Here is a 21,498-nt window from a genome sequence, read left to right as displayed (position 1 = left end):
ACATAAGTTCTCTTTACACAAAATATTTTTTTTTTTTTCCAACTATTGTGTAGGAGTTGTCATTCAGAAATTCTTCTAATTTGTTTTTAAATGTTGGTTGACTATCTGTCAGACTTTTAATGCTATTTGGCATATGACCAAAGATTTTTGTGGCAGCATAATTCATCACTTTCTGTGCCAAAGTCATATTTAACCCAGAATAGTGACGATCATCCTTTCTTCTAGTGTTGTAGCTATGCACTTAGCTGTTATTTTTGAACTGCGATGGGTTATTAATAACAAATTTCATAAGTGAATATATGTATTGTGAAGTTACTCCGAACATCCTGATGTCCTTAAATAAATGTCTGCTAGGTGGGCTTGGGGGCGCTCCAGCTTTTTTGCAATGAATACTTTTTCTCTTAATGAGGAACTACCCCAAAATATGATGCCACATGAAAGCAGTGAATGAAAATAGGCATAGTAGCTTAATTTACTGATATGTTTCTCACCAAAATTTGCAATAACCCTAATAGCATAAGTACCTGAAGCTAACCATTTCAGCAGATCATCTGTGTGTTTCTTCCAATTCAATTTCTCACCAATGCACACACCAAGAAATTTTGAATATTCTGCCTCAGCAACGGACTTCTGTTCGTAGTCTATATTTATCAATGGTGTTATGCCATTTACTGTACAGAATTGTATATACTGTCTTTTCTCAAAAGTTAACAAGAGTCCATTTGCAGAGAACCACTTAATAATTTTCTGAAAGACATTATTTACAATTTTCTCAGCTGATTATTGTTTGTTGGGTGTGATTACTATACTTGTATCATCAGCAAAAATAACTGGCTTTGCATCTTCGTGAATACAGAGTGGCAAGTCATTAATATATATATTAAGAACAATAAGGGACCCAAGACTGAACCCTGTGGGACTCCATTTAGATGCCTCCCCAGTTATAGGACTCTGCTGACTTTTGTGGACTATTTGTACTGTTAATTTCAACCTTATGCATTCTTCCAGTAAAATATGAATTAAACTATTTGTGCACTGTCCCACTCATACCACAATACTTAAGCTTATCTAAAAGAATTTCATGATTCACACAGTCAAAAGCCTTTGAGAGATCACAAAATATCCCAATTGGTGATGTTCGGTTATTCATTGTGTTTACTATTTGATCAGTGAAAGCATATATAGCGTTTTGTGTTGAAAAGCCTTTCTAGAAATCAAACTGACATTTTGTTAGTATTTCATTGTTACAAATATGTGTTGCTACTCTTGAATACATTACTTTTTCAAGAATTTTGAATAAAACTGTCAGACGTGAGATTGGGCGGTAGTTGTTAGCATCAGACCTATCCCCTTTTCTATGCAATGGTTTAACAATAGAGTATTTCAGTGCATCTGGGAAAATGCCCTGTTTCAGTGAGCTACTACATATGTGGCTGAGAATCCTACTTATCTGTTGGGAACAAGCCTTTAGTACTCCGTTGGAAATGCCATCAATTCCATGTGAGTGGTTACTTTTGAGCGAAATTATTATTTTCCTAATTGCAGTAGGAGAGGTGGGTTGAATTTCAATTTTACCAAATAATTATTGTTATATAAAGGAAGTATTAAAAAGTAAATGGATACATAAAATAGAAGAGGGACTGAAAAAGTACATTATCCTGAGTTCAGGGTTGGTTTTGGGTGAAGCAGAGCATTGAGAGCTTGTCCTGTTAGATGCATGGATCACAGTATGTACCATAGGACACATGGACTGAGGAATGGGAGATAGAATGAACAGATTAATCATGTTTTGAGTTGGTATGAATGAGTATGGAATGCAAGAAAGGGAGAGGAAAAAACCAAGTCCTGAGACATAGTTCACTGCACTGGTTTGGCACCAAAAGGGCCACCGAGCTTCACATCCACATCCAATGGGCAGATTACCATGAACAGTGAGGAATACCTTCACTCAATGTGAAATTGTGGAGTGGTTTAGGATTTAATCTAGGACATTAAAACTTAGTCTGGTGATCAGGATATTCCCACCACCTCATCACTTAGCCCTTCAGAATTCAAAGCTTTTGTCTCCTGGCAAAGTAACACAGAGAATTAACAATCTTGGCCACAGAGAAACATCACTTGCGATATCTAACTTGAAAATGAATTTAGACGCATTCTATTTCAACTTTAATCAACTCATCTCCCTGGCATGTTGATTAAGACTTGGATCAAAGTACAGTGGATTCCCTATTATTCATGTGTGGATTATCTGGTTTGCACATTATACACGCATCATAAAGAGAAAGAGAGACAGACAGACAGACAAACTGAGAGAGAAACTCATTTCCCTGGAATTTGATTAAGACTTGGATCAGGGTACAGTGTATTTCCGGTTATTTGTGTGTGGATTATCTGCTCTGCGGATTACAAATGCATCATAAAGAGAGAGAGAGAGAGAGGGCACACATTGCACACATGGGGACTGTGGTTGTTGGCCACTGGGGGCACAGGCGGACTCTAAGCCAGACCAGCAGTGGAAGATGACTGCGCCAAGTCATGTATGCAGTTGTTGGCCACCATGCATACATGTTTGAAATACATGTTTGAAAACGTTTTGCTTATTCATGTTTTTCGATTATGTGTGCATCTTCTCCCCCACCTTACCCCAAATAATTGAAAGTATATTGTATTTCCATTATCTAACAAACATTTATGCTTCATAAACGTTTCACTAAACTAAAACTGTGCGCTACACTGGGATATGAAATGGGACCCACTGGAAACCATTCTTAGCAGGCACCTTATGTGGATGAAGAAGTGTTGGAGGGGATATATGATGGTAGTTCACTATGCACTATCAACTGTACACTATTGATTGGGTTGTAGAAATTAATGTTAATAGAAACCTATAGTTGGTAGTGTTCTTCCTGACTGAGGTACTTGGGCTCACGTCGTTGTCCTATTCATAATTTTATGAAAGAGAATTTATATATACATAGATGCTGAAGGAAGCTAAAGCCATGCCAAGCTTTAGCTCAAGGTAAACATGAAGTAAAGAACATCTGTACTTTGTCCTAGCCAGGATTTTGATTGATTTTTCCTTCACTGCAACAGCTCTGGATATAATCTTCAGTTTTCCTGCTAAACCATGAATTTCATGAGTTGCTTCACACACTTACCCAACCGTTTTCTCATTCTGCTTCACATCTTTAAAAATATTATCTATCAAATGAAAACCAGTATACGGAGTAAGGGACAAGTTTTCTTCTAGCTGAACATGTGAATTCAATAAAACAAATGCGTAAAGCTAAATCTAACTAAAAGTAATAATCAGGTATAATGAAAGCACTAAAACTTCCTTTGAACAGAGACTTGAAGTTACAGTACATCAACTGCATAAAATGCACTACTAACAACTGTTAAAATACATATACTGAATTATACTTGCCATCTGTGATGTGGTGACAACATTGGCAAGAGCCATAGCAATTGGAAGTTCACCTTTGTCACTAATCATAGTAACCAACTGCACCAACTGTTCAAATCGGTCTGCCAAAACTGTTTCTGCCAAAGTGTCAAACTCTGTTCCTTGTTGAAGAATTTTAGTTAGAACTTCCATAAAAGCTGCTCTTGTTTGTAAATCACGGTTGTAGCCTAGATCTATGCAGGTGAAATTAAATAGGTATAAATAAAAACACGGCTCCTCAATGACAATTGATAGAAAGCTTTATAAAAGGTGAGACAGGAGCTCTTATCAGTTAAGACATGAACTGGCAGATCCAAAAGAAGAATGCATAGAACTAAAAGGAAGTGTATAGGTGTTTAGGTATTGGGGAGTGGTGAAAAAAACGTAACTCCATTCTGGGATTAAAAGAGACATGTAATGGATAAAATACATCAACAAAAATTTGAAGAAATTCTATTTTGAATGTCACATGATTCAGAAGTGCAACATAAGCAACTATCATATCATACACATAATTAACAAAAAATTGTCACAAGGGAAAAATAATTTTGAAGCTTTAATTCTTAAGAATTCTTATAAACATAGTAAAATATATGCAAACAGAATATTTTTTTTACTGTTTCCTACAGTACAATTGTTTTTGTTTGGCAACCAGTACTTTTTGCTTCCATTTCTAACATTTTCATATATTGCTATAAAGGCCTCTTCTAGACTTTTCCATACATTACAGTCTTAGCTACGTGTATGCACATAGCTCCTGCATGTAACCTACCCACCTTTCATTAATTCAAGTCTTGGTGTCTTGGAATACAGTGAAGAACTTTCTTAGTCCATATACACACATCAAAAAAAGTTTTGCATCACCTTGTTTCCAAGAGTTCTGGAACCTGTACAGAAAATTGGAATAGAGATGAACATAAACATCATTTCCACCCTTTTTATTGGTCATGAAAACCATACATTGCATGTTGTACCACCATACAGCGAAACCTCCAGAGGTGGTGGTCCAGACTGCTGTACACACCAGTACCTCTAATACCCAGTAGCACGTCCTCTTGCATTGATGCATGCCTGTATTCGTCGTGGCATACTATCCACAAGTTCATCAAGGCTCTGTTGGTCCACATTGTCCCACTTCTCAATGGCGATTCAGCATACATCCCTCAGAGTGCTTGGTGAGTCACGTTGTCCATAAACAGCCCTTTTCAATCTATCCCAGGCATGTTTGATATGGTTCATGTCTGGAGAACATGCTGGCCACTCTAGTAGAGCAATTTCATTATCCTGAAGGAAGCCATTCACAACATGTGGATGATGGGGATGCGAATTGTCATCCATGAAGACGAATGCCTTGCCAATATGCTGCCGATATGGTTGCACTATCGGTTGGAGGATGGCATTCACATACCTCACAGCCATTATGGCACCTTCCATGATCACCAATGGCGTACGTCGGCCCCATATAATGCCACCCCAAAACAGCAGGGAACCTCCACCTTGCTGACTTACGGGACAGTATGTCTAAGGCGTTCAGCCTGAGCAAGTTGCCTCCAACTACATCTCCAACATTTGTCTGGTTGAAGGCATATGTGACACTCATCAGTGAAGAGAGCGTGATGCCAATTCTGGGTGGTCCATTCGGCATGTTGTTGGGCCCATCTGTACCGCACTGCATGGTGTTGTGGTTGCAAAGAGGGACCTCACCACAGAATTTTGGGGCGAAGCTGCGCATCATGCAGGCTAATGTGCACAGTTTGAGTCATAACATGATGTCCTGTAGTCGCACAAAAAGCATTATTCATCGTGGTGGCATTGCTGTCAGGCTTTCTCTGAGCCATAATCCATAGGCAGCAGTCATCCGCTGCAGTAATAGCCCTTGGGCGGCCTGAGCAAGGCATGTCATCAACAGTTCATGTCTCTGAATGTCCGAACAACATCGCTTTGCTTCACTCCGAGACTCCTGGATATTTCCCTCGTTGAGAATCCTTCCTGGCACAAAGCAACAATGCAGACACAATCAAACTGTAGTATTGACCGTCTAGGCATGGTTGAACTACAGACAACATGAACTGTGTACCTCCATCCTGGTGGAATGACTGGAACTGATCGGCTGTCAGACTCCCTCTGTCTAATAGGCACTGCTCATGCATGGTTGTTTACATCTTTGGGCAGGTTTAGTGACATCTCTGACAGTCAAAGGGACTGTGTCTGTGATACAATATCCACAGTCAATGCCTATCTTCGGGAGTTCTGGAAACTGGGGTGATGCAAAACTTTTTTTGATGTGTGTACAATCCATTGACCTCATACATTCCACACCCTCTCCCCCTTCAACCAAACATCCATTTCATTTTCAATACAGTCACTATTATGTCTTCCAATGTATTTTGTTCCAATCCTCTCCCAGCAATTCTTATTATTGATATTCCCACCACTGCTAACTGAGCAACTTTTAAATGGTTTTTACATTAGAAGTCTATGTTTCACTACCATAAAAAACATTGATTACAACTGTTGATAATTCTTCCGGGTTATATGGTCATGGTCCATGGAATTCTTCTATTCCTAACATTTCGTCCAATACTACGTTGGGCATCTTCAGAGGTATGGCTGGTCCTGCTGAGTCCTGCCGACTGACGAGTCAGGCATCGGAGAGCGGCCTAAATACCAAGGAAAGTGGGCGTGGTCTAGCTTGCACATAGTAGCAGAGAGAAAACTAGTCAAAGATAAAATGTAACTATCGATAATAGTCCGTCATAGATAAAAATCACTTATCGATTCTGTAACACCACTGTCCATATCTCGTTTAATTTCAAGGCCTCTTCTTTTCTATTAAAATTATTTTCATGTTTATAAATTTCAATAGCCTCCCTATACAGTCGTGGATAATAGTTCGTGGAAGCACTTAAAACTGTAGTTTCAGAAAACTTAACTACATGGTCACCTGACTGAAGTGCAAACCGCAACGGCCGATTTATCTATTTTTCCCAGTCAGCAAAGACTTTTATGCTCCTTTACCATCGTATTCACACTTCTTTTCGTAGTACCAATATAGACCTTGCCACAAGTACACGGAAGTTTATACACACCGCAAGATGATAAATGTGGCCTTCTATCTTTAACAGAACGAAGTACTTGTCCTATTTTTCTGGTAGGTTTGAATACCAGTTTCACTTTATGTTTCAGCAAAATTTTGCCGATTCGATCTGTAACCTTACTAATGAAAGGTAAAGACACCGTTTTCTTCCATTGCTGTGTACCATCCTTGTCCTTTGGTCTGCTGTAATTAGGTCTTAAAACTCTATTAATTTCTTTGTTTGAGTGCCCATTCTTTTCGAAGGCCTGTTTCAGATGATTCAGTTCCGTATCCAGATGTTCCAGCGTACAAATCCGTTTTGCCCTGTCCATTAAACTTTTGATTACACCTCTTTTTTGTTGTGGGTGATGATTGGAGTTCTTATGTAAGTATCTATCAGTATGTGTGCTCTTCCGAAACACTTTACATTTTAGACTGCCATCGGTCTGTCTCATGACTAACACATCGAGAAACAAAATAGCCTTGTCTTTTTCCACTTCGATGGTAAACTGAATTTTAGGGTTTATGCTATTAAGATAATCAAAAAATTCATCTAAGACTTTTTTACCGTGTGTCCAAACCACGAATGTGTCATCTACATAACGATACCAACAACAATGCTAATTGTTCAAATTTCTCCATGTAAAAATTGCCACAAGTACACGGAAGTTTATACACACCGCAAGATGATAAATGTGGCCTTCTATCTTTAACAGAACGAAGTACTTGTCCTATTTTTCTGGTAGGTTTGAATACCAGTTTCACTTTATGTTTCAGCAAAATTTTGCCGATTCGATCTGTAACCTTACTAATGAAAGGTAAAGACACCGTGTTCTTCCATTGCTGTGTACCATCCTTGTCCTTTGGTCTGCTGTAATTAGGTCTTAAAACTCTATTAATTTCTTTGTTTGAGTGCCCATTCTTTTCGAAGGCCTGTTTCAGATGATTCAGTTCCGTATCCAGATGTTCCAGCGTACAAATCCGTTTTGCCCTGTCCATTAAACTTTTGATTACACCTCTTTTTTGTTGTGGGTGATGATTGGAGTTCTTATGTAAGTATCTATCAGTATGTGTGCTCTTCCGAAACACTTTACATTTTAGACTGCCATCGGTCTGTCTCATGACTAACACATCGAGAAACAAAATAGCCTTGTCTTTTTCCACTTCGATGGTAAACTGAATTTTAGGGTTTATGCTATTAAGATAATCAAAAAATTCATCTAAGACTTTTTTACCGTGTGTCCAAACCACGAATGTGTCATCTACATAACGATACCAACAACAATGCTAATTGTTCAAATTTCTCCATGTAAAAATTGGCAATCACAGGGCTCAACGGGTTACCCATGGCAACACCATCCACTTGTTCATAAAACTCCTCATCCCACTGAAACTGGCTAGATGTGAGACAGTGTCTAAACAGAGCGGTCAAATCTTCAGAGAAAACTTCCGTTATGTAGACCATAACTTCACTGACCAAAATCGTAGTAAACAGAGATACAATATCAAAACTGACCAGAATGTCTTCAGGAGCCAAGGTTAGACCTTCGATTTTCTCAATGTTCAGCAGGACCAGCCATACCTCTGAAGATGTCCAACGTAGTATTGGACGAAACGTTAGGAATAGAAGAATTCCATGGACCACGGCCATATAACCCGGAAGAATTATCAACAACAGTAACATCCAGTCGTGAAAGCCTTCATTGTATGATTGATTACAATCTTTCTTTTTTAGGTACATCAGAAACTTAGCTTTGAAAACTCTATTTGGTTTACAAAAAGCACATCAGGACATTTTATCCGTTTGTTTATTTCTTTTGCTGTTTGTCCCGTTGTTGTCTTCAACTGCTCTAATAAAAAAAAAAAAAAAAAAGAAGCCATCATCTGGTTCTATGACTTTATTGTTAACATGTACCACCTTCCTTTTGATGTACTCATTGTACATTATTTTAATCTTATTATAATTGATTTTCTGCCCTACTTTCAAGCTCATTCTTTCATTCAATGACGAATTTTACAGGCACTAGAGGCAAACAGTACAACCATGTCATCAGCAAAATAAAATCGATTCAGATCTGGTCCATTAACACAGATTTCTTCTTTGTTGTTCCAGCTATAGGAATTGAAAATGTCTACTACAACTCCTTATCTGATATTAAAGCCCTTTTTCTGTGCATTTTGTGATAATTATAGTAATTGTTTTAAAAGAAATATATGTCATGTCTGGCCATTGCTTTCTTTTCATCACTTATGACATAATTTTAAAAATGAATGAAGACTCAGTTTTCCTTCTAACCTGAATTTTCACAAGTAATTAATTTCTAATGCAAATATACTCATAGATACATGACTATAGCTAAGTCACAAAATTTCCTGTAGTATCAGACAGCTTAAGGACTACAGTAAAATATTTTTGAGAGATTGTCATAAAGACTTGTGTACTGGCTTCGGTTTCCTTGTTTTCTATAGAACAACGTTCACTGTCAGTCTTACAGAGAATTATAATGTAATACTCATGCTGACATCTTCTGGTACTCTTAAAGGTGCTAGGCCAAATGAGGCACAGAAAAGACTAGTTTATGAATACGCACAAGCATTGCCTGCAAGACAAAATCACTTAATTTAATGTCAAAATTGCTGTACTCTGGACACTATTTGCTGTGGGCAGTTACCTAAAACTATCTCAAAACAACTAGTAACACAGGTCACAGTCAGTATAAACAAATCTAAAAATTGACATCTGACAGACAATTTGACATAAAAAAAAACACTTATGCTCACTCGGTAAGACACTCATGGTGTCAGAACACAAGTTGGTGTTTATGGCAAGGTACAATAATGCAAGTTCTTTCCTCCTGTAGCATTTGAGCCAGTTAATCACAATTCATATATAAACACAACTGAATAAATACATTACAGAACAATCAAAAGCAAATATATCACTATCCTGATTTTGTTTCAAAAGTGGGAGATTATCTGTCTCCTTCAATTAGAAATTCATCACTCACACTTAAGTCAAAAACTATTTTAGTGTACATTATACTTTTTGTAAGTTTCTACATGTCTAGCTCAAAATCTGTAACCACGACTGTAACTAAAATGGGTTGCTGTGATAGAAAGGTATCTTTTAGCAACCCATTCAGCTTCCATTTCGATTTTTCTAATTTATATGAAAGGGAACTGTGTGTGTTCACTGTAGCCCCAAACACTGCAGGGTAGGTAAATGAATTAGTAATGACTGATGTGTTGAATCCTCATGCAGTTCAAACCAATTTAGGGGATGAGATTTGTGTGTCACTGTCTGTTTTATTGCTTTGTTGGTTTTGTTTTCACATTATTGTGACTCATCGAATTTTGAAGCACATAAGAAATACGTGGTTCAGAGTTATACCATGAATATCGATTGATATTTGAGAGAGTTTTCTCCTTACATGAAGAACTAAGAAATGTCCCTGAAAAACTTTTATTCGTATTGCAAAATGAGTAATAATACATTGCAGTATCAAGTGAAGAACATTCAAGATAAAAATTTCAAAACAGAATGTATTTTCATAGGAGTATAGCACGTATTTTCATAGGAGTATAGCACGAGGGTATAAGATGAACATCAACAAAAGCAAAACGAGGATAATGGAATGTAGTCGAATTAAGTCGGGTCATGCTGAGGGAATTAGATTAGGAAATGAGACGCTTAAAGTAGTAAAGGAGTTTTGCTATTTGGGGAGCAAAATAAGTAATGATGGTCGAAGTAGAGAGGATATAAAATGTAGACTGGCAATGGCAAGGAAAGCGTTTCTGACGAAGAGAAATTTGTTAACATCGAGTATAGATTCAAGTGTCAGGAAGTCGTTTCTGAAAGTATTTGTATGGAGTGTAGCCATGTATGGAAGTGAAACATGGACGATAAATAGTTTGGACAAGAAGAGAATAGAAGCTTTCGAAATGTGGTGCTACAGAAGGATGCTGAAGATTAGATGGGTAGATCACATAACTAATGAGGAGGTATTGAATAGAATTGGGGAGAAGAGGAATATGTGGCACAACTTGACGAAAAGAAGGGACCGGTTACTAGGACATGTTATGAGACATCGAGGGATCACCAATTTAGTATTGGAGGGCAGCGTGGAGGGTAAAAATCGTAGAGGGAGACCAAGAGATGAATACACTAAGCAGATTCAGAAGGATGTAGGTTGCAGTAGGTACTGGGAGACGAAGAAGCTTGCACAGGATAGAGTAGCGTGGAGAGCTGCATCAAACCAGTCTCAGGACTGAAGACCATAACAACAACAACATAGCACCAGAAGCAAAACAGTCTATAATAATAAACTAAGTTGAAGCAGTGCACAGTCACTGTTTTGGAGGAGAGCACTGTACTGATCTCACTGCCTCTAATTCATTACACACAACCCCTAACATCTAAGTTTTACAAAAATTCGCCTCTGAAGAGGAAGACAGTTTATTGCATTCCTGAGACTCATCAGGAAGCGGTAAGTATCATCTTTTGGGTGACGACTTGGTGAGATTTAATCATAGCTAATTTGTCCTTTTCGAGTTATAAAAACATCTTCTTCAGCTTTTTGCCCACTACTTCCTTCATTTTTCTAAGAGATGCTGTACTTTCCAATACATTGCCATCTGGTAGTGATGCTTCCCCCTCCCCGTGCAACACATAACAATTTAAATGCAAGTGTGTGTGTGTGTGTGTGTGTGTGTGTGTGTGTGAGAGAGAGAGAGAGAGAGAGAGAGAGGGAGGGGGGGGGTGATGGTTCATCATGTGCATAGACATACAAGAAGAGATGATTTACGCCAGAATACTACACACAGTGGTTCATGTAACATGGACTATACTAATATATTATAATCAATTCAAGATATCACAGTAAGCTTTATAATAAATAATAGCACATAAAGGAGAGAGCATTTTGATATATAGCTTATACCTGTAACTGCTCTGATGCTGAAATGTTAAGAAATTTGTCCTTTAAATAAATTTAAATAAAACATGAAATGTTTTTCTTGACAAAACAGTGGCTGTGCTTCTTCTTATACAAACAGATGGAGACATTCGATATGTTTACTGCAGAAGCTGAAGTGTAGCTCCACCAGCTTGCATGGCCCACTGGCTCATGCCGCGAATATTAAACATTTTGGATGTTGCTGGCACAGTGTGGGTTGGCTCTTGCCTTGCCAGCATGGTGGCTCTCACTGTGCTGGTGTAGCCTGGATGCCAGTGTGAACACCGGAATACAAAACAACAGGTTTGATATCTACGCGTGTCCTGACCTGGCCAGACATGTCTCGGCCCAGCACATTGTGTGAACACAAACTAAAAACAGGTTTGATATCTACGCATATCCTGACCTGGCCAGACATGTCTCGGCCCGGCACACAGTGTGAACACAAACTAAAGAACTGCATTAAATTATTCAGAATTTTATTACTTTGAAAGACAAAATATAAACCGTATAAAATAGAAAATTCTAGTAAGCTAATTATTAAAATTACAAAGAAATGGAATTACTAGGCAGCACTTACGTTCAGTAAGTGGAACTACCAGTATTTTCAATTAGAAAATAGAAAACACTGCTTCTAACTTAGAGGCTTGCTTGTGGGAGACTGATAACTTGTGGCTGGTCACAGTAACTGTAGATTAAGAGTGAATTGCCATTATTGTTCCTTAATTGCGTAATTCTATAGTTCCAAAAACTAGGAGCATTGTTTTCCATTTTAAATGTCTCTGTTTGTAGTATTGGGAATTTGGACAGAATACAAACACACTTATACCACTATTATCCATATTCATACAAAATTTTTAGTGCATTATATTCATAATAGTAATAAGAAATGGATTACCAATCGAGTGCATTAGTCCACTGTCTATGTTAGCTGAAAGGAGATTAGACATAGCCTGAATTGTTGCATTACGGAGTGTACTTATTTTTCCTGCTGTTACCCTTTGTCTTGACACCTCTTTTTCTACATCCTGAGCATCAGTACAGTCATTCAAAAGATTCATGAATAGAGTAAAGTACCTGGAATCATAGATGAACATTAATTAAAAGATGTCACAATGGTATCTCCATTTCACTAAGTCTGGAAAACCTTTAATCCTAATTTTAAAATTTATATACAGCCTTAGCATTTGCCAATTTGAGCTGAATTACTTCCAGCTTCTAAGTAAATAAAGGCAACTATATGGAATCAAACAGACTATACGTGTTAATACTGAAATGTGTCATCCACAAAGCATTATATAATACATTTTGTATTTGTAAACACAATACGTAAAGTAACTCACTATACAGCTTCCTTAATGAGGCCACAAAATCAATCAGTTTTTACCCTCACAAAAAGAGATATTAAAACCAGAAAATGCTGAAACGAGTTTATGCATTTACACAGTATGGCCTTAAATTTAGGTGAAGGTAAATCTCTCTACAATCTGAACCCTGGTTCGAATACAACAGTGCTCTAATAGGTACAGTCCTATTAAAAATTGTACATCCTTGTCTTCCTCTGATCTTTGAATTACCTTGCCCAGTCATTTTTGTAGTTGTAACAGTCTACTGATCCCTTCTAGGAAACTTCCAACTATTTATGACAAATCTAGATGCATTATTGAGATTCCTGGTACACAAGAAGAAACAGTAAGTAGTTTGTGTGGACTTCAATGTAGATTTCTTAAAAGATTAGCAGGACCCTACTCAAAAACATTTTTGTAGACAATGCTCACCTGAAGCAATTAACGTGTATCAAATTGTTAATGGACTACCTGACCATGAAGCACAATTAATAGAAATAAACAATGCAGCATCTTACATCTCTAAGGCATGTTCATACAAAGCAATGATACTCATTAATGAGAACAGGGTACAATGTTTTAAGAATAAGTTCAAAGAGATAGATGAGGCATATGCAGAAAGAGATGCTAATGTGAAATTGATATACTACATAGCAAAATGCTGTCAATATTTGAAAGTAACTTTCCTAAAAAGATATCTGAAAAGCCCATTAAAAAACAAGTAAGCCATGGTTAACTAAAGAGATTAAAATCTCATTCAAGAGGAGACAGGAAATTCATATAGAAGGCAGAATCAGTCAAAATCCGACATAAACTGCATTCTTTTTTTAAGAAAAACCTGTAATATTTCAAGAGCAGTCTTTGAAATGTCCAGAAATATGCGTATCCTCACTCCAGCCGAATGTGCTTGGCCAATCAAATTCTGGTCAATAATTATTTCTCCTCTGAAGGCAACTTTATAAATGAAACTGTATAGTTGCAATGGTACAAACATGGCATTTTCCTATGCTAACCTGTTCATGGGTCACCTAGAGGAACCCTTACAGTTTACCCTGCAAATTAAATACCTATTCTGCTTCACATTCCTTGATAGCATTTTCACGATATGGACCTATGGCAAGGACACCGTCTCCTTCATCAAAACTTCAACACGTACTCTCAGATTTGCTTAACATGGTCCTTCTCAACATAATAAGCTACCACCTTGAATGTTATTCTCAACCTTTCTGATGGCTTAATATGAGGGTTGGAACTTAAATAGTGGCAACTATTTAATCACAACCAATACAAAAGAGTTACATGTTTGCACCCGTTACTGTCCTTCAAAGTAGTCACCAGTGTTGTACAGAACCTGTTGTCAGCGATGTGGAAGGTGTAGTATACCGTTAGCAGAGCCTGTTCTGTTGATGGTGCGAATGGAGCAGTCTAAAGTTAAGGTGATTCTCGTGTATGACTGTAATGATGTTATTCTAATGCATTATGTTCCTCCACGGCAGACCGTCAATGCACAATAATACTGTTCGTTTTTGCAGCATCACCTGCGACCAGCTTTGTGAAAGAAGTGGTGACACTTTCTGTGCAACCCACCCATCATTTTGCATGACAATGCGCAGGCGCGTACAGCGCAAGCTGTGGCTGTCCTGTTTGGTTGATGGGACTGGGAAGTACTGTACCACCCACCATACTCCCCAGACTTAAGTTCTTGTGACTTTGATTTGATTCCAAAGATGAAGGAACCACTTCGTAGCATTCACGCTTCAGAACTGTTCCAGAGATCAGACAGGCAGTAGATCGCTCCATTCGCACCATCAACAGAACAGGCTCTGCTAACGGTATACTACACCATCCACATTGCTGGCAGCAGGTTCTACACTGATGACTACTTTGAAGGACAGTAACAGGTGCAAACATGTAACTCTTTTGTATTGGTTGTGAATAAATAGTTGCCACTATGTAAGTTCCAACCCTCATAGAAATCTCTGTCATATGAAACACACCGATCACCACCAGTATTTAGACACTGTCAGCTGTCATCACCTCACACAAAAAAAGTTCCTCCTATATCTTTTTTGTTTATTTGATTCACACATCTAATAATGTGCAGATGTACAATATATAGGACATAAGAAGTGTGTCAATAGGGGTAATTTGATGAAGGATACGCTGCCGACATATATAACCCCATTTTGATTTCTGTTGAGTCTTTGGCTCACCAGATGAATGTTTGCCTTTTTGAAGGCTAATGATGTGTATTTTCCCACTTACACGAAAAATTTCTAGGCGATTTTTTCCTTCTGAAGGGGCTATTTCTAGAATGTAAACACAGGTCACTGAAAATACATTTTGTTGGTTGAATATAAGTTGGGTGGCTGATCGATCATATTGGTACTCTTTTCATTTTTTTGATTAGCCTCTTCTACATTTTTCTCTGATTAGTGTTACAGGAAAGGCTATGTTATGCTATTATTGAATAAGCAAGTCTATCATATATAGTTTTCAGAACCTTAGCACCTGCAATCACTGTATCTATAGCAGCAAACACACATAATCTGAATACACTGACAACATTGCCATAGTGTCTCCATGCAGTTATTCTGTAAACAGATATCCCATTGTTGTGCTCTAAGATAGGGATATTGTAATTCAATCCCCTTCCCCTCCTCCCAACTAAAAAGATTTTCAATTGCACTCTGAGCTTAGGCAAATCCTAAGCCACACTTGCTTTCAATCCTGCACTTCATGAGTTGCATGACTTGTCCAGCATGCTCAGCCCCCATCTCCTATGTATGTGTAGCTGCATGCATTTCCAATCCAGTCAAAAACAGAGTGTTGAATGAAAGAAGCCACATAGTCTAGTAGCTGTGCTGCAATTGCTTTGCAGTGTTCAGAGTGCATTTGATGACTGTGTGTTGGTCTATCCACATGAATGGTTACTGCAGCCTGCGGCCAACTGAAAAGCTCCTGATTGTTGAAAATTTTGGGCAGTGTAACACATATGAATTCCACTGTTTCAACACCAAAGCTATTTGTGTGCCCCCCCCCCCCCCCCCCTGATCCTCTCCCTCTCAGTTCCCTTGCACTGCACACGGCACAACTGTCCTATTGACAGATCCTCCATTTCACAATCACACTGACTCAAATATGAATCAGTCCTCTTCCTCTTCTGGCAACCACTTTCTTCTCATTGTTTTCCATGATATTTCTCAACCATTCCAACATTTTATTGCTGTCCCCACCTTATCTCTCTAAGATTATGCCATCCCAATTTTCTGACTGCTGCCAGAATTTATCCACATTTTGCCACTACTGGCTACCTCTCTACTGTATAACAATACTTCTCTTACTCTCTCCCTTTCTTGCACATCTCCCTTCTCCTACTGAGAGTCAATGCAGTTTTGTGATCTTTGAAGTGGGCATCTGCCACGGCATCACTTTCTGCTCTTTGCCAAGTGGGTGGTTGTCTGTCTCTAATTTTTAAATCAGTAGTTAGTTCCAGTATTTTCATCCAAATGTTCTGCTGCTTTAAGTCATAATCATAACATCTTTACATCTATTTCCATATCCAAGACTAGTAATTTACTTACTTAAGAAACAGTTGACTTTTGGCTTCCATTAAATCACCTCTGTCTGATTCTTCTGGCTGAAGAGGTAAGCCACGAAGTAATGCTGCCACTGCTTCCATACATGCTTGGTCAAGATCTCTATCAAAAAGAAGGATAAGAAATAAATATAGTTTCTTAAAAACTTATAGCAAGAATGTATGTTTTTAACTGTATATACAGATAAGTCACAAGAATAATACGGAATGTGAAAACATAACATAACCTTCCTATTACAGTCTAGATTGCAGCACTTTCTTTGAAAAAGGTGACTTGTTTCAAACACTCTTTCAAATCATCTTCAAGCCGTATGGTTTTAACTGCTGTAACTTGTCAGATCACTAAAGCGCATCTTGAGTAGGGAAGTTACAATTTAGTGAACTGACAAGTTACTATTGAAGCTGCCTACGAAGTGTAGTTGAAACTGATTGCTTTATATCAAGAAAGAGTAGCTATCTAGGCATTATAATAAAAAGTTTTATACATTACTGACAACATGTGCACCATAATTTCATCACGTTAAACATAATAACCACATGAAACTTACAAATACACAATCTGTATTATGTTTAAGGTGAATTCATTAATAGATTTTACTCGCAGGACTTCTCTCAATCTGTTTATTTATTTAATTACTAAATTATATGCCAGTCAGTTATTTTATGTTATTACCTCGTAATAACTGTGACATCACCAGAACCTGGTGGTGCTATCTGGTGAGATGTTCCCATAACCCAATCAGTTAGATACTCCACAAGTTTATTTCGGAATTTCATTTCCTGTCGAAATGCTAAGTCATCTCGACGTTTCATCATTGCTTCTACTAGTTGACAAAGCTTCGTTTTTATGTGAATAGCATGAACAGTCATATCTAAATGTCGCACATACCTGTAAACAAATATTATAGTTTGATAATAAGCACTTCATTTCATTTTTTTGTTATAATGTGTTATATATGTATATATGGTATTAATATAATGGAAGGAAACATTCCACGTGGGAAAAATTATATATAAAAACAAAGATGAGGTGACTTACCGAACAAAAGCGCTGGCAGGTCGATAGACACACAAACAAACACAAACATACACACAAAATTCAAGCTTTCGCAACAAACTGTTGCCTCATCAGGAAAGAGGGAAGGAGAGGGGAAGACGAAAGGAAGTGGGTTTTAAGGGAGAGGGTAAGGAGTCATTCCAATCCCGGGAGCGGAAAGACTTACCTTAGGGGGAAAAAAGGACAGGTATACACTCGCACACACGCACATATCCATCCACACATACAGACACAAGCTGTATGTGTGGATGGATATGTGCGTGTGTGCGAGTGTATACTTGTCCTTTTTTCCCCCTAAGGTAAGTCTTTCCGCTCCCGGGATTGGAATGACTCCTTACCCTCTCCCTTAAAACCCACTTCCTTTCATCTTCCCCTCTCCTTCCCTCTTTCCTGATGAGGCAACAGTTTGTTGCGAAAGCTTGAATTTTGTGTGTATGTTTGTGTTTGTTTGTGTGTCTATCAACCTGCCAGTGCTTTTGTTCGGTAAGTCACCTCATCTTTGTTTTTATATATATATGGTATTATGTTTAGAAGTTCATGATTTTTTTGAGCTTTGGGTGATTCTAATAATAATAATAAAGGAAAAATAAACAGAGGGAAAAAAGATAAATCTGAAGAATTATACCTCAAATATAATGTATATATAACCTTCACCAGTTCTTAAAATTAATTATAAAATGCACTCTATTTTACACTGGATCCATGCTGGTCTTGGTAAAACTCGTCACAGCACCCACTGTGCCTCTTAACAACCTCTATTTTTTAGATAAAGCCCTACACTTTTGTGGACTCACTGCTACCATGTCTTGTGCATTGCCAGGGGTTTAGTTACATGGTTCACAGCATGAACCACACATGACTTACTGCATACCAAAAATGTCTATCTACAACAGCAGTATTCAATAAGTGTGTTTATTATATTAGGCAACAATAATTGTTCTTATTGTTATGTGAAAATGTGACTACAGTATTCTTTGTTATGTTTTGCATGTCAGCTGCTTATAATTTTTTGTGCCTTAAACCTTACACGATACCTGTGGGATATTTGTTAAATAATGTTATTTTTAGCTGTCCAGGGATCAGGGATTTTTAATGCCAAGTTGAAGGTCCACACCTACAGTGATGTTACCTCTGATATCTCCATTTAGAAAACACTGTAATACAGTATGATCAGATGTACTGCTCTCTCCACATTCGCATCTGTCCTATTATTTCCATATTTACAGGATACAGCTTACATCCTTTTATGAACTGGATCATGAACTTAGGTCCATATACTGCAGTTACTTCCTTTCTCAGATGTCAGTGAAAAACTGATAAATATAACAGACAGTGTCTGTATTATCCCAATACCTCTCACATGTACTAGTTCTCCTAGCACATACCAGTTATCCAGGACTTAAGTTGCACTTTATTCATGATTTGTTTCCCAATGATTTGCCTCACATATTCAGTGTTCTCCTTCTGAAACAAATAGCATGCAGACCTGAATCTGGCAATTATATCAATGAAATATATTCCCAGAATTACTAAAAATGCTTCTATTGGTGTTGCACTAAATGCTCCCAAACATCTTAGAACACTTCACCACATATGTCTTAGGTGTGTTTTCCCATGTTGATAATGCAGCTACTGGACCCGCACACTTGCTGTGATTTCAATAATGACAACAACGATGGTATAATGATACAGTATCACTGCTGACAACAGTAATTTATAACTCACAGTTACAACATGGGCTAGCTTATGCATTATTTTGCACAGTTTCTCAATGACTTTACTGATGATAGCTGAGAAATCTCTTTTTTTTTTATTTACGTAAATCCTAACTTCACTTAAGTCACTTTTAGTTAGACAGTCTACAGGTGAAAAAAGTTTGCCTTGTTGACAATCTCTGATTTTATCATTAATGCACCATTGCTGCTTCAGTGATGGAGCATTTGTTGTTTTTTGGCTCCGGCTTTGCCCACGAGTCTTCTGAGGCAACTACTGGAAAGTCATCTGCATAACTGATGCTGCTGCCTATGTCACCTTCCCCATCCACTACAGCTAGCAAGGGTTCATTGGACCACGTGTGGTGGCTGTAGTTGGCGCACTTGATTCACATTTGGGAGGACGATTGTTCAAATCCATATCCGACCATCCAGATTTAGATTTTCCCTCATTTCCCTAAGTTGCTCCAAGCAAGTGCCTAGATGGTGCCTATCAGAGGGCATGGCTGATTTCTTTCCCCTTGCTTGAAACATTTATAGTTTGTACTCTGTCTCTAATCTTCCTTCCTTCCTTCCTTCCTTCCTTCCTTCCTTCCTTCCTTCCTTCCTTCCTTCAAAAAACTGGCCCACAGATGGAGCCTGTGGACAGCCTGTGGTGATATATTTGTTTATCTTTACCTGTCCAACCTGCCACTCAACAGTTCGTCTTCTGCACTTGTTCACCAGACTACTGAAGAGGAATTTTGTGTTTCAAGAGCTCTTAATCCGGTGAACATCACTTCTGCAATCTGCACCATTGTAGCCATAGCATATTGTCTAGGTGTGCCATCTACTACTCTTATAATCCTCTATAATGCATGATCAATAGACTTCCCCTTTCTGAATCCAAAAATGACTTTGGTGCAAGCCATGAAGCTCACTGTGTGCCTGTGAACAGTGACACAGGTGCCTCACCTCAGTTTAGATCTCTGTAATACATCCTAGTACGAGTGAGGCATTAAGAATGGATATTAAAGGAGTCACTATCTGTGGAGCTGCATGTTACAAGACCTCGGGATAAATGTCGTCAAGTCCTGAGGAATCCGATTTCAACATCTTGCAGATTTCTGAGGCTACCTCTTCTTCTGTAAAAGAAAGTACAACATTATTGTTAAGATATTCAATATGCATTTGATTTTGAAAGTCAGTGTGCCATTCATTGTCTGTAGCAATGTCATTCTCAGGAAGAAGTGGCTGGAGACAGTGTTCCACTGACTCTCTCAAGCTGCTCCCAGATCCCTCATGCTTCCAGCTTCTCTTCATCGAACTGAAATAACTACAAGTAATTTTACTTTTTCATACAACAGTTTGTATGGCTGTCCCGAGACAGTGAACTATAACTGGCATCTTATGTAACAATGAGCTTGTTTTGAGATTAAGACTTCTTTCCTTCTACTCCGTATTTGATCAGTAGTAATACTCCAAAGTAACATGGCTATGCCACAGCACAGGTTTCACATTAACATTAGTAAAGTAACTATTACATGACAAATATTGACTACATAATGCACAATCAAATAGGGGTAATGCAGGAGTAGGTTTAATAATTAATAAAAAAAATAGGAGTGCAGGTAAGCTACTACAAACAGCATAGTGAACGCATTACTGTGGCCAAGATAGACACGAAACTCACGCCTACTACAGTAGTACAAGTTTATATGCCAACTAGCTCTGCAGATGACGAAGAAATTGATGAAATGTATGATGAGATAAAAGAAATTATTCAGATAGTGAAGGGAGATGAAAATTTAATATTCATGGGTGACTGGAATTCGACAGTAGGAAAAGGAAGAGAAGGAAATGTAGTAGGTGAATATAGAATGGGGGTAAGAAATGAAAGAGGAAGCCGCCTGGTAGAATCTTGCACAGAGCAGAACTTAATCATAGCTAACACTTGGTTCAAGAATCATGAAAGATGCTTGTATACATGGAAGAAGCCTGGAGATACCAGAAGGTATCAGATAGATTATATAATGGTAAGACAGAGATTTAGGAACCAGGTTTTAAATTGTAACACATTTCCAGGGGCAGATGTGGACTCTAACCACAATCTTTTGGTCATGAACTGCAGATTAAAACTGAAGAAACTGCAAAAAGGTGGGAATTTAAGGAGATTGGACCTGGATAAACTGACTGAACTAGAGATAGTGGAGGGTTTCAGAGAATGCATTAGGGAATGACTGACAAGAATGGTGGCAAGAAATACAGTAGAAGAATGGGTAGCTTTCAGAGATGAAATATTGAAGGCAGCAGAGGATCAACTAGGTAAA

The 21,498-nt window shown here is 38.0% G+C and overlaps 1 protein-coding gene across 3 annotated transcripts in view; it reads right to left on the bottom strand.

The window, feature by feature from the left end:
• LOC124795984 (neurofibromin) overlaps positions 1 to 21,498 on the bottom strand; it is a 489,110-nt gene that overhangs the window by 311,644 nt on the left and 155,968 nt on the right. For all 3 annotated transcript variants that reach the window (XM_047260068.1, XM_047260083.1, XM_047260076.1), the window contains 4 exons: positions 17,094 to 17,309; positions 16,407 to 16,523; positions 12,375 to 12,553; positions 3,428 to 3,639 (listed from right to left, as the gene is read on the bottom strand). In XM_047260068.1, the coding sequence (XP_047116024.1) occupies positions 3,428 to 3,639; positions 12,375 to 12,553; positions 16,407 to 16,523; positions 17,094 to 17,309 (724 nt within the window). The remainder of the gene's footprint in view (positions 1 to 3,427; positions 3,640 to 12,374; positions 12,554 to 16,406; positions 16,524 to 17,093; positions 17,310 to 21,498) is intronic.

The sequence above is a fragment of the Schistocerca piceifrons genome, chromosome 1, assembly GCF_021461385.2.
Source record: "Schistocerca piceifrons isolate TAMUIC-IGC-003096 chromosome 1, iqSchPice1.1, whole genome shotgun sequence".
NCBI lineage: Eukaryota > Metazoa > Arthropoda > Insecta > Orthoptera > Acrididae > Schistocerca > Schistocerca piceifrons.
The sequence above is the reverse complement of the archived record's forward strand: the minus strand, read 5'-3'. Positions and strand labels throughout refer to the sequence as shown.